The 14,705-nt window shown below is 43.9% G+C and overlaps 1 protein-coding gene across 1 annotated transcript in view; it reads left to right on the top strand.

The window, feature by feature from the left end:
* Acoxl (acyl-CoA oxidase like) overlaps window positions 1-14,705 on the top strand; it is a 187,415-nt gene that overhangs the window by 105,679 nt on the left and 67,031 nt on the right. Inside the window, exon 6 of the mRNA XM_055605271.1 lies at window positions 2,783-2,894. Within this exon, the coding sequence (XP_055461246.1) occupies window positions 2,783-2,894 (112 nt within the window). The remainder of the gene's footprint in view (window positions 1-2,782; window positions 2,895-14,705) is intronic.

Below are 14,705 nucleotides of genomic sequence, written 5' to 3'. Positions count from 1 at the left end.
CCTTCCTTCCTTCCTTCCTTCCTTCCTTCCTTCCTTCCTTCCTTCCTCCCTTCCTTCCCCTCTCTTTCCTTCTCTTTTTTCTTCTATTCTTTTCTTTGATAGGGTTTGTCTTTGGAGCCCTGGCTGTCCTGGAACCTGCTCTGTAGCCCAGGCTAGCCTCAGAGAGATCTGCCTTCGTCTGCCTCCTGGGTGCTGGGATTAAAGTCTTGCACCGCAGTGCCTGACTCTTGTGCTGTGATCTTATACAGACCACGGTACCAGAAAGCAATGGTAAGTTTTAGCTCCACTGTGAGCTTACAGGGTTGTTAGCATATAGTCAGAGCGTCATTAACTGGAATCCACTGATGATGTCCCCATCAGTTCATCTCCTTCCTGTGCATCTTAAACTGCAGATATTAGCACACTTTGAAATAGTGTTGTTTACTCAAGTTCAACCTGTGGAGACAATTCCTTTTCCTCTCAGGTAGAATTTTCTTATGATAGCATGCACACATCTAAAATGTACACTTGTTGAGTTTTGGCAAATTCATAAACATTATTCTGATATTCTTCCTCCAAAGACTAGAGTTTCCTGTTCTAGGATTTCATGTAAATGGAACATACTGTCTATACTCTTTTGTAGTTGCCTCAATAATTCAACATAATGCTTTTTGAGATTTATTCATGGTGTCATGTGTATTACTTTCCCCCTTTTTATTACTGAATGGTACTTTATGGTTATCCTATGATTTGTTTTCCATTCTCTTAAAATGGGTAGACACCTGGGATATTTCTAGTCTTTCACTCCAATGAGTAGGACAGCTATGAATATTCTTATATAAGCGTTTTTATGAACGGTTCTCTTGATTTCTCTTGGGCATGTAGGAGACAAGGAATTGCTAGGTCATAACGGATGTGCTTGTTTTATGAGAAACTGGGAGAGCTTTCCAGAGTGAGTTTGACCATTTGATACTTTCACGAGTAGATATGAGCATTTTGGCTTCTCTGTGTCCTTGGCAACATTAGACACAATATATTTAATTTTGGACAGGCTGCTGGATATATCATGCCATTCACTCTGGTTTTCATTTGCATTTCTCTGATGACCAATGATATACATTTGCATTTAATCTGTTTTACTTCTAGCGTCATGCTGACTTTCTTATAGAACAGACAGCCGAGGATCCCTTTTGGCAGTGGTCCAAGTTTCAAGGCTTTCTACTCTGGGTGATTTCTACTCGGGCTCACAGGAGACACAGATGTGCGGGTGAGGTCCTGCACACAGTGGACAGCCTGAAGGGGATAGATACTGACCTATGGAAAATTTCCAAGATAGAGTGGCAGTTTCCAACACAAACATTCACAGCTCCAGGTTTCATAGAATAGCCACTGGATGACTAAGACATGTTAAAAAAATAAACCATGTAAGTTCTTTATACCTTTTATGAACTAGACCCAGTCAGGAACTCAGCTTTCCGAAGCAAGTTTCAGAATGAGCGTTGATACATGGTAATTGAGATTTCCCAGGGGCTGGTGTGTAAACACCCTCCTGCCTTCCGTCTCCAAGGAAGCCGACTGCTCATTCAGCACTCTGCCATTCTGGCTCATGAAAGATGCTCTTCTACTTAGAATGAACAGCAGCTACCTGGTTTTTAAAGTTTAATAATTGGAATCTGAGTTATCTGTGGTCTTATAATCATTCACTTTCCCAGGATATGGGGAAAGGGGAAGGTGAGCTATAGGAAAACCTTGTATGAATTAACTTCATGGTGACTAGTTAGTTTTTAGTCAACTGGACGTTACCTTCAGTCGTGTGGGAAGAGTGAACTCAATGCTAGGTAAAAACAGCTCAAAAATTGAATGTTATTATAAGCTTCACTTGATGGAAATTATACAACTGTTAATAAAGAAAGGCTCTCTAGAAAATGTAGGCAGTCAACAGAAAGGGCAGGAAGCCATATTACTCCTTTACCACAAGGGTAAATATGTAGAATAAACCAGAGCCAGGCACTCACTAGAAAGTACTGAAGAGAAACACACATAATGCCAATGGGAGGAGGGATGTGCGGGTTGCATACACGTAATGCCTTCCTATGGGAAGAAAGCGTGTTTTAATTTTTAAAATATATAGTCACAATAATTATTATTCTCATCATCACCACCACCATCATCACTAGCGTGTGTTTGTCTGTGTATGTGTGTGTGTATACATGTGCCATGGCGCATGTGTGGAGAGCTGGTTTTCTTCTTCCACTACACGATAGGACTGAACTCGTCATTAGGTTTGTGTGTCACGTGCTTTTACTCACTGAGACATCTGTCTGGCTCTTTCACGTTTGAAATATTTTTAAATCATGTGTACATGCATGTGTGTCTGTGTGTGCATGTATGCGTATGAGTGCAGGTGCCTGCAGAGGCTGAGGCACTGGCTCATTTGGGGCTGGAGTTGCAGGCAGCTGTTGGCCACCTGACGGGAGTTCTGGGAGCGGAACTCAGATGTTCTAAAAGAGTCATATGTGCTCTTAACCCTGAGCCATCTCTCCAGCTCTCTCTAGCCCTTGTAAATCATCCTTGTGTGTATGTGTGTGTGTGTGTGTGTGTGTGTGTGTGTGTGTGTGTAGCCTTGGTTGTCCTGGAACTAGCTCTGTAGCCCAGGTTGGCCGGAAACTCACAGAGCTCCACCTGCCTCTGCTGGGATTAATCCCTCATGGGATTAAAGGCATGTGCCACCTTCCTCCAACCCCGCTGTGATTTTTTTTTTTAAGCCAAACTAACAACAATGGTCACTGTGGTTTTTCTCCAGCTTCCTGGCATTTAGCACTGACACAGTGGGCCATCTAGCCTTTCTGCTGAAAGCAGTGACTTTTCGAGAAAGGGTCCTTCAGCGGAGTCTGGTGTCCAGAATTTACTATAAGGTAAGGATACGGTTATGTTTGTTTTCCTTTTGATGACTGTGTGAGGCATAGATGAACCCTGTGCTAAATTTAGTAGGGAATAAATCTGCTTCATCAGAAGCCTGGGGGTGTGGTCAGAGCTCTACAGGCTGTCTACAGGGCAGCCCTACCTGCTCTGGAAGCATGGCGTTACTACCTAACCCTGTTGTCCTGATCTAGAGCCCTGCCTGTAAGCATCATTTGGCATCATGGCAGGTACAGAGTGTAGTAGTTTTCACTGGAAATGGGAAAAAAATTGTCCTCTGGAGAAAAGTTGTTCATCGAACATCTGTAATAATTAGCGTTGTGTTAGTCTGAGGTGCATTGTATTTTCTATTAAGAAATCCAGAGATTTCTGTGAAAGCAAAATACAGGAGGTGGAGAGATGGCTCAGTTCTTAAAGTGCTTCCTGGGAAAGCAAGAGGACCTAGGTTCTTATGCCCAGGACCACCACCCCTACCACACACACACACACACACACACACACACACACACACACACACGCACGCACGCACGAATGCACACACGCACGCACTCACGCATGCACGCACGCACACGCATGTACAAACCTGAGTGCGGTGGCACACGCCTGTTGCTCAGTACTGAAGCGGTAGAGACAAGAGTTTCCTGGGCTTTGCTGGGCAACCTATATAGGCAGTTGGTGAGCTCCGTGTTCAGCGAGACACCCTGTCTCAAAAAATAAGAGAATGGAAATGAGAAGGGATGGAGGAGAGCAGCTCATGTTGAACTCTGGTCTCCTCATGCACGTGCACACAGGCACGGGCATCTACTCACCCACACAGACCTACATACATGTTCCTGTATTCGAACACACACATATGCAAAAACCATTATACCATCATTGATAGCTATCAAGAAGGACAAGCTGTCATGCACGAGTACCAGCGGGGTTGGTTTGAGGAAGCACTACAGTGCTGAATGTTTCATCATTTGCTCCAAGGCAATTGGTCCAAAAGACCCCAGCAAGCTCTATTCGTTCATTCTCTATCTTGAGTCAGTGCCCGGGTCAAAAGAACCGGGATGTAGAAAGCTGCTCTTCTTCTGTGCTGGAACTACGTGCTGAAATACAAGGACTGAGTCTGAGGACTCTCTTTCAGTCCACCTCTCTTTACCTCAGTGACGTAGTGCTATAGCTTGGTCTAACAGCAGAGCCAGGAATGAAGAGAATGTAATGCATACAGAACCAGGCATTCCCTCGGGAAATAGGCTGTGTGCGCAAGATTCCTGGAGATACAGAAGCAGTTAAGACTCACACTTATGGAACAGTGCCACACTGGGTAAGAACTTTTCGGAAGCTGGGCTTGGGGGTGAGCAGATCAGCCCATCTTCCAGGGAGAGATAAGAGGCAAAGCTCTGCCAGACCACAAGGGCACAATTGGGCCAGTCTAAGTCATTCCACGCAGCCTGGGATTTTCATGAGGAGGGCGGCAGAGAGGGAAGTATGTAACCCACTGCACCAAGAATGGAGAAAACCAGCCTGGGAACCATCTTTTGATTGAATACCGTTGAAGAAAAAAAAATAAAGATGAAATTGCAAGAGAGGAAAATAGACACGGGTGGAAAACGGTAACAGTCCAACCAGTGGAGAGATCCCAAAATGCCAGAACAAATCACAGTAACGATCACAGACACGACAGGGAAACATTTTCCTTGTATTTCCAAGCACGTGCATGTGTAGAAAGCCCATGCCTGTGTATCAGCTGCTTTTCTCACTGCTGTGACTAAAGTGGCTCAAGGAAGGGTCTGCTTGGGCTCACAGTTTGAGGGCACTGTCCATCCTAGCGGTGGAGGCACGGCTGCAGGAGCCGGAAGCGGCCAGTCAGCATTGCTTTCTGCACGAGGGTTTGGTTCGCTTTCGTCTGCTATACTCGGCCTGGCTCCCAGCCCATGGGATCCTACCGCTCACATTCAGGGTAGATCTTTTCTTCTCAGTTAGACCTTTCTGGAAATACCCCCAAAGACACACACGTATGTGTATTTTCATGGTGACTCTACTGCTCCTAATTCTATTCCCCGCATAGTGTGCCCCGAGATTTCCAAAACTTTCAGAAATATATTCTATCTACAAGTTGTTCTCTGCCCGAGGAGGAGCCATCATTTTCATTCGTGTCGATTCTGATTTTGAGAAAAGGGAAACTTTCACACGTGTGAGTGTGTTTTCCAAACATCAGATAAACATTAGGCAAAGGATGTGCTGAGAAAAACTGAAAAGGACTTTAGAACCCGACAGTTAGGATTCACTGCTGCCAAACTTCAGCAGCGTCTTCTGTAATTTGGAATAATAAGGCTGAGCGCAATGCAAATGCGCTGCGTGGCTGGAATATCACTGAGTATGTAAAGTAGCCGTTGAAGCTATAACTCTTGCGTTGGTGTTAATTACCTTAGCCTCTCCGCACAAGTAACCTGTTTACGGACAATACGATTAAATATTCATAGCTCGAAGACAGTTTCTGGGGCTAATCAGAAAAAAGCCATCAAGATTATCAAACAGGCTCCTGCCTTGGGGAAAGTCCACAGCTAGTTCTAGCCCGAGGCGAAGTTAAGACAAAACCTACAAGGTTAGAAGAAAGAATATGAGCGTCTGCTATTTTAGTTTGTATTTTTTCACCCAGCTTTCCACCTCGCTTGTGTTTATTTCCATAAATTAATTTTGTATGTTGTAATGAAATGATTCTTATTAGCAGTTGGAATATTTAACCCAAACAGAGGCTGGTCAATGGTCTATGGCTAGTATCAAAGGAGGGAAGGTTCATCTAGAATCCCAGAATTTTCCAGAGAAGGACTGTAGTATTTGGCTCAGAGCTTTTAGATAAGAAGTCAAAGCCATGAAGACTTCAGAAACCCGTGTCTTTCCTAGTTCTTTGGTAAAACTTAGACTGTTTTGTTTTTTTTTTTTTTCCAAAAGCACATTCCATTATAGACATATTTGACCAACCTTCTCAATGCACTGGACAACCCCTTTGCCCTCCCCCCCCCCCGCAGTGATCTGTGGGTCCCACAACAGAAGCAGCCTTTGCAGTCATTCGTCAGTGTGTCCCTCTCCTCAGAGTGCTCAGGTTTTCACTCGAGAGGAGGCCCCGAGAAGTCTCTGCTTTGCCAGAGGTTATAGGGAGTACTTACCCCTGGGCTTGTTTCTCTGATTTTTTTCAAACTTGTGTTGCAAGAGCTGTTCATAGCTGCTGCCTCTTCTCCCCACTGCTGGGGGGAAATAGAAACCAATGAGCAATAGTTTGTCATACTGAGAATATTGCATCAAGAAAAGCTGCCGTTCTGCAGGGAAAATCTGTAGACAAGAAGATGAGTTGTCAGTAAGCAGTATGTTTGAAAAAAAAAAGGCTTTACTTGCAAATGTACATGACAGAGGCTGAGTAGGTAGAGAGATGAGACTATAGGGAAGCGAACTAGTCCTAGTTAGCCTCGTCGGCCTCTCATCGAAGAACATTTTCTCACACTAGCTACACCGTACCTTATTTTTTTGTCATTTCTTTGGTTTTTGAGAATTTCATACATACATAAGTGAACTCCTTCCCCTTCCTCTCATACTCATGACTTTTCCTATAACTACTATTGCTACCCAGATCTATCAATAGACTTAGTGTTGCTGTATGTCCCTGTGTTTAGGGCTGGCCACTTGGCATCACATGACTGATTAAATGACGTGTCCTGGGTTCTCTCTCTCTCAGAAACTGTTGAAAGCCCAGAGCTCTTCATCTAGGAGGGGGAACTTCCCCCATTCCTGTTGCCCTTATGCAGGGCCTGCTTGGGCCACCCTATTGCTGAGATTTCATGGGTCAGTCTTCCTGCCAAGTGTAGAATGTACTATATTTCAGTAGCCCTGGTCCTCTGGTTCTTTCTCTAACTCTGCCTTGTTCCCTGAACCTTAGATACAGAGGTTATGTTGTGTGTGTACCAAATGGGGCTGAGCATTTCCTGGCCACTTATCCTCTGCATTTTTACCAGTTATGGACTTCTGTAGGAGCCTCCATTTGTTGCAAGAAGAAATTACTTTGATGAAGGGTGTCTTAGTTATTTTTTTCATTATCATGGTAAAACACCATGACCAAGGCAATGTATAAAATAAATCTTTAATTTGGGGTTTATAATTAGAGAGTGTTAGAGTCCATAAGCGTCATGGCAGAGTGTGGTTCCATTTCACCCACTGCCTCTGCTCCCACCACTGCCACCGCCTCCACCGTCGCCACCACCACCACCATTACCACCACCGCTCAAAGTATGCACTTCTTCTGAAGGAAGGTCTGAACATTATCGCCTTCCAGGCAGAAATGGATGAAACTTGAGTCCCAGGTTCTGCTTCCCTCAGAAATGGCTGGAGCATACAGAGTGAGGTCCATTCAACAAGATGCCCGATCTCACAGGGGATGTGGAAAACAGTTTTCCATCCTGTTACAGTTAGCTCTTTTTAATGAGATTGCTGGTACCAGATGGCAGCAGAAACTTGGAGTTCCAAAGCTGGAGGCGGTGCTGATGCTGAAGTGTTACAGCCCTTGGTAAAACCGTCTCTTTTTTTTAATAGGAATTTTTTAATTTTATTTTTTCTTCTCATTTATTCATTATATATCCTGATTGAAGCCCCCTCCCTCAACTCCCCCAATCCCGCCCTCCCTCCCTCTTCCCCTCATCCCCTTCCCCTAGTTCACTGAAGGGGGGAGTTCTCCACCATTGCCATCTGCCCATAGCTTGTTAATTCTCATCAGGATTGTCTGGATCCTCTTCCTCTGTGGCTTGGCAAGGCTGCATCATCAGGGGCAAGGGATCAGAGAGCAGTCAACTGAGTTCATGATAGAGGCAGCCCCTGATCCCCTCACTCAGAGATCCATATGGAGACTGAGCTGCCAATCAGCCACATCTGAGCAGGGGTTCTAGGTCCTCTCCATGCATGGTCCTCCATTGGTGCATCAGTCTCTGAAGGGCCCCCTGGGCTCAGATCTTTTAGTCTTGTTGGTCTCTTTGTGGGGCTCCTGTCTCCTCAATATCCCTCTAACCCCACCCCTTTCTTCCTCCATAAGACTCCCTGCGCTCTGCCCAAAGTTTGGCCCTGAGTCTCAGCATCTGCTTCGATCCCCTTTTGGGTGAATCCTTTCAGAGAACACTCTATAGTAGGCTTCCATCCTGTTTCCTCTCTTCCACCGCTTCTGGTGTCTATCCTGTTTGCCGTTCTGAATGAGATTTAAGCATCCTCCCCAGGGTCCTCCTTACTCTTTAGCTTCTTTAGATCTGTAGATGGCTGTCCTACATTATATGGCTTATAAGTGAGTGTATACCATGCCTGTCTTTCTGTTTCTGGGATACCTCACTCAGGATGATCTCTTCTAGTTCTATCCATTTGCCTGCAAGTTTAATGATTTCCTTGTTTTTCATAGCTGAGTAGTATTCCATTGTGTAGTGTACCATAATTTCTGTATCCATTCCTCTGTTGAGGGACATCTGGGTTGTTTCCAGATTCTGGCTATTACAAATAAAGCTGCTATGAACATAGTTGAGCAAACATCCTTATTGAATGATGGGGCATCTTTTGGGTATAAACCCAGGAGTGGTATATTTGGATCTTGAGGTAGTGCTGTTCCCAATTTTCTGAGAAAGCACCAGATTTATTTCCAAAGTGGTTGTGCAAGTTTGCATTCCCACCAGCAAACCTCTCCAGCATGTGTCACTTAAGTTTTGATCTTAGCCATTCTGAAAGGTATAACATGGAATCTCAGAGTTGTTTTGTTGTGTATTTCCTTGATGACTAAGGATGTTGAGCTTTTCTTTAAGTGTTTCTCTGCCATTTGATATTCCTCTGCTGAGAATTCTCTTCTTGGTCTGTGCCCCATTTTTAATTGTATTATTTGGTTTGTTGGTGTCTAATTTCCCGAGTTCTTTGTATATTCTGGATATTAGTCCTCTAGCGGACGTAGGGTTACGCAGCAGAGGGAGTGGGCAAATGCCCTTGCCTGATATGGTGACTGCTAATGCAGGCCCTGGGGCTGATCCAAGTGGCCGGAGCTCAGGGCTCTGAGAGGTCGGAGCTGACTGGGACAGATCAGGCAGCTGACTCAGCGACCAGGCGCGCTCCAGCAGTGACTGAAGCAGTTCCACTCTGACTGCCTAGATGGAAGTCAAGCCTGGAGGTTCATCAGCGAATCCTTCAGGGAGCCTTCTTTCCCCGAGTAAATGACAAGTCTCAGATGATCTTCGATGAAATAGATGCTGTGCTTTATGAACAGGGACATTAGAAAGCTTGGACAGTGGGGAGGGTTTTGAGGATGAATGTATTTGATTGGCTGGGGCTAGGATGTCGGTGATGCTGGGTTTGTGCGGGGAAAGATAAAAAGTGACAGCTTCCATGACTGACCACGCATAACCTCTTGGGGACTGTGTCACGTGCCCCTGAGGCAGGCACGGGCAACAAGGAGAGGGCCTTGTTCCACGCTTCTCTTCTCAGGATGAGATTTTAAGTCTCAAGTTTGAGATTTCTGGGGTTTGAACATGGTAATTCTTTCCTAACAGTCCCACCATCTGGATGCCAGGCATTCAGACATAGGAGCCTGTGGGAGCCATTCTCATTCAAGCCACCACAAGGGGAACCAGCAACACTTCTCTCTCTGTGGGTACAAGGACAGATATGGAGAATACAGTTAGAAGTTTTATTGATTTAGGAAAATGGCAATACTAGGTTCTCCTCTAGGGTCTATGACTCCTCCAGACATGGGTAATTGGTTAAGTTTATAGTATACGCCTGTACTGGCTGGGTTTTGTGTGTCAACTTAACACAAATTAGACTCATCAGAGAGAAAGAAGCCTCAGTAGAGAAAATGCCTCCCTAAGATCCAGCTGTAAGGCATTTTCTCAATTAGTGAGCAATGGGGGAGGGCCCAGCCGTGGTGGGTGGTGCCATCCCTGGGCTGGTAGTTCTGGGTTCTATAAGAAATCAGGCTGAGCAAGCCATAGGAAGCAAGCCAGTAAGCAGCACCCCTCCATGAGGGCCTCTGCATCAGCCCCTGCCTCCAGGTTCCAACCCTGCCTGAGTTCCTGTCCTGGCTTCCTCCGGTGATGGACTATGATCAGGAAGTGTAAGCCAAATAAACCCTTCCCTCCCCAACTTGCTTTTTGGTCACCGTGTTTTGTGACAGCAATAAAAAACTCTAAGACAGGGCCTCTACTTCAGAGGGTGAAAGATTGATTTAAGAAAGCTGAAGCATCACAAGGCCAAGCTGAAAGAAAAGGGAAGTAGTATGCAAGCGAGCATCAGGAATTATCATCTAATCCAAGGCAATAAACTAATTTGTAGACAAATACTTAACATTAATTTTCTTTATTTGGAGATGGAGACATAGTGAAGTCTGGAAATAGGACTGCTCAAAGCATAACTATGTAGTACTTTCCGTTTAGACAACTACTGTTACTCCAGTTTTTATTGTTGTAGATGCATAACCCCAGTCTTCTGACTGTCTGCGACTTTAAACGTGGATCTTTAAATTTAATAATACCACAGAGCTTCTGCAAACAAATGGCAGCTGTTCTGTTTTGTTACAAGTTTAGACCTGACAATATCTTTGTTCACATCCATCAGCTAGGGTTGGGAGCTCATCTAAGTTCTGTAGAAAAGGCATCCATGTTGGTCACTGGATGGTCCATGAGTGGCACATGCCTGGGAGAAGGCCAATGGGAACATCCCTCAATCAGGGGTCTTCGAGAGTGTCGGTTAGGTGGCGGCTGATGAATCTAGGAAAACATTGCTGTCGTTCAGCCCAGACAGAGAATCCAGTGCTGACTGTATCCATTTGAGGTTACAGACAGGACAGAACGGTAGTCATCAGTCTGTTGGGTAAGTTTAAAAGATCCATTTTTATTGTTCTCAAATATGTACCCTTGTTGGGGGTGATAAGTACAAGTAAGCACAGGTACCAGTGGAGGCCAGAGGCAACAGATCCCCTGGAGCTGGAGTTACGGGTGGTCGTGATTCACCTGCGCTGAGCACTGGGAACCACAGGAAGCTCTATAAGAGCAGTACACGTGGATAACTGCTGAGCCATCTTTCCAGCCCTTACTAAGTTCTAAATCAAACAGGCTAGAGAGATGGATCAATGGTTAACAGCCCATCACATACTGCTCTTTCAGAGGGCCTGGGTTTCATTCCCAGCACTCATGTCAGGAGGCTCACAGCAACCTGCAACTCCAGCTCCAAGGAACGGAACGTCCTTCTCTGGCCTCCACAGACTCTGCGCTCATGGGCTTGTAACCCCATATTCATAATTAACAGTAAAAATAAAGTCTTTTAAAAGCAAAGCAAAAAACCTGGTATGGTGACCTGAACAAACAGGTACTTTCTTAAAAGTTTCTTGGCACAGAAATATCAAGAGCTTTGCTCTAGACACATATCATTAACGAAAGAAAATTTTATGAGAAGTCAAATGTTTCAAATTCATAATTTATGTTGAACTAAATGCATTTTCTTACTCCTCGTGGTCTAGTTGGGCTTGGAAGATGACCTGATGAAGGGAACTGTGTCTTTGGACCATGGTGGCTGTGTTTGCAAGGGCCACTTTGTACAAAAACTGCAACTTCCTCTCAGATGACTAGGGCTTAAAAATTCTGGGATGTGAAACAGATTCCTATTGCTCAGTGAGAGATGGAGGTTTAAATCCTGAAACAACTGAGACAAGGAAGTGGTGACATGGCCCAGGAAGGAGTAGACGGTAATCTGGAAACAGGAAGGCAGGAAGCCCCAAGGCAGGCTGTACTCAGCTCCCAGCTTTCAGTGTTGCCAGCATTTGCTTAGTTCTTCTCTCTCTGTTGTGGCCATCATTACTGTTTTAAAGCCCACTTAATAAATTTTCTCTCTTTCTCTCTCTCTCATTCATACTCATTTTCATTCATCCCCTTGTTTCTGTTCCTCTAGAAAACACTGACTAAAACATGTGTCATTAAAAATATTGCTGCTGTTTGCGCTTTTTCTCTCTTGCACTCTTCTCTACCTACAGCAACCCAGAAACTCTTACTATTAAGACTCACATTTTCTCTTTTCCTGCACTTCCAACTCTCTGTGTGTATGACTCTTACTGGAAAGACATTAGCAAGTATCTGTTCACTCCATGATAGACCAAAGAAATGATTCCAGCCAAGTCTAGCCTAGTGAGTCGGTAAGATTGACGGGTGGGTCTTTATAGCATAATAGATGAGGAGTTACTTAAAGGCATGAGTGACTTATAGGCACGTACATCACTGAAAAATCTACATCAGAATGGGTCATGACTTTTCCAGCTCCACTGGAAAGCTTCCTCTCCATAGCCATTGTTCCAGCTTATATAACCTGTAGAGAGACCTGTAAGTTTTAGAAGCTTCCTTGCACCTTGTAAGTTGTGCTTGTTTCCTGTGCCTTTAAGCCTCCCTCCAGGAAGGAGTGTTTCTGTTTGAAGGAAATAGTTATATAATATCCTCTTTTTCTCATACACAGAGCTCTAAACTATCTTTTTGAGAAGGGGCTAGAAATGTAGACAGGAAGCAGAAATAAAGAAGAGGGAAGGAAAAAGAGATTGCACTCCTAATAATTACATTGGAACTGTGGCTATTTCCATGGGTATGGGAGCTTGGAAGGAATCTCTGAGATCATATAATCTGCTCCATTAATTTCTGGCAGTCAGCCTGGGATGGAGACCATCCATAGTTTCTTCATGGTGTTAGTCACCAGTGGCAAAAAGGGAACTGAGCAAAGGCCAGAGGTGGGACTGTGAAGACAGCCAGGAGCTCTTCCTTGCAACCGTTAGTGCTGTGCTGACTTCTTGGCTAGGAAGGACTTTCTGTTTCCCTCATTCCTCCAGATACTACTTGGAAACAAAAGCTTCTCCCCAAATTATTCATTCAGTGAACTCCTATTTATATCAGAATGGATTTGTAGATAATTATTTTAAGCATTGAGCTATAATCCAATGTTGTTGATTATTTTATTAATTTTGGTCAAGAAAAATGGTCCCAGTTTTGGCCATGGTAAGGTGCTTTGTTTAGGTTGGTCTCTAAGTCCCTTTGATGCACACCCTGCCATCTTTATTTCTTTCTTTCTTTCTTTCTTTCTTTCTTTCTTTCTTTCTTTCTTTCTTTCTTTCTTTCTTTCTTTCTTTTCTGTCTTTCTCTTTCTTTTTGACAAGGATTTTCTTACTTCCAGCTTTATCTTTTGTTACTTTAACTCTGTATCAGTCACTTCTTCAAGGAGCTCAGGCTGCTTTGTAGATGACTGTATTTAAAATCAAATGTCTTGTTCCCAGGTTCCCTGTTTCTACTAAAAGTCATAGAATAAATATAAATATGAACATATGTGAAGCCATATATATTAGAAATCATGAATTTTCAATGATAGCTCCGACTTTGATATAAGCAATATCATTTTGAAGTTTCTCTCCAATTTGTTTCTTGCTTATTTGTGAGTTCCCAGGATGTCTTTAGAACTTAACAGAATTTCTCCTGCTGAGGAACATATTTATTAACTAGAACACAATGTTTTTCTCTGTAATGTTAGCCCTACACCATAGAATCAAAACAGTATTTCCAACATTTTTTTAATTAGTCATTCTTCTACTCTTCTGCATGGCTATCTTTCTGTGTAAAATAAGCAGACACATTCCTATTCCTATTTGAACTGAAAGTCAGTTCCCCCTATATCCTGGCTGGTTTTCATTTTTCTTTCCTTTTAAAATTCTTATTATTTTTAGGGTCTCTATGAAAACCTGTGCAGTTCCCTAGCCTCACTGCTGTACAAACAACAACAACAAACAAACAAAAAACTATGTCTCTTTGGCTTTTTCTTTTTCTGCTGTGGTTACTCTACCACAGACATGATGTTAGCTTCGCATTTTCTGCAGATACACCCTTCTCAAATTGAGGAAAGTCCCTTTCTATTCCTACTAAGATCTTTTTATTTTTATTTTTTTAAATCAGGAGTTTTGAAAACTCCCTACCCAGTCTGAAGTGCTGAAGACCTAACTCCTAGCTGGCAACTCTTGAGAGGTGACTAAGGACTCAGACATGGTCAGTGGAGTAATCCTTTGATGGATCCATTGATGGTGTTATTGATCAATGATGGAAACTAGGAGGTAGGACTTAGTTGGAGGAACTGGGTCACTAGGGCTGTACACTTGAAGAGTCTCTCTCTCCCTCTCTTCCTCTCCGTCTCTCCCTCTCTTTCCCTTCTACTCACCATGAAGTGAGCATGCTCCGTGATGTTCACCATGGCCCAGAAACAGTAGACTCCTTGTTTAGCATAGGTATTGTGTCCTGATGAGAGACAGCTTGGACACTCACCTTTCCCATCCTCACTATTGGCTCTCCTTGCCTTCCTTTCTCCCCTTGCTTACCTTGTACTTGTATTTCTTTCCCACCATGAATGTATCTTGTGGGTGTGCTCTTTTTTCTTATATGAAGGGTAGCCTACTAAGACTTAGACTTTTTTCCTCCTCTGAATAGTACATCCCCATGTGCTCCATGAGTGCAAAGCATGCCACCATTCATTTTCCTGTGCTGCAGAGTCATCTGCCTTTCAACTGTAACTCAGCTCACTAAGCCTCTCTTACACATTTGATTTCTCACTTTAGTATTTCCTAACTACAGAGACTCCACTCAGAGGGAGAGGGTGATGTCAGCCACATCTACTTCCTCATAATCTCATCCACAGAACAGAATCTGCTCTCGTGCTTTTCTTCTCTTTGGTTTGATGGGTGGTAGCTGTTATCTCCGTGTGTGTGTGTGTGTGTGTGTGTGTGTGTGTGTGTGTGTGTGTGT

Source organism: Psammomys obesus, unplaced genomic scaffold, assembly GCF_907164565.1.
Source record: "Psammomys obesus unplaced genomic scaffold, mPsaObe1.curated_primary_1811, whole genome shotgun sequence".
Taxonomy (NCBI): Eukaryota; Metazoa; Chordata; class Mammalia; order Rodentia; family Muridae; genus Psammomys; species Psammomys obesus.
This window is presented reverse-complemented; position numbering and strand designations above follow the sequence as displayed.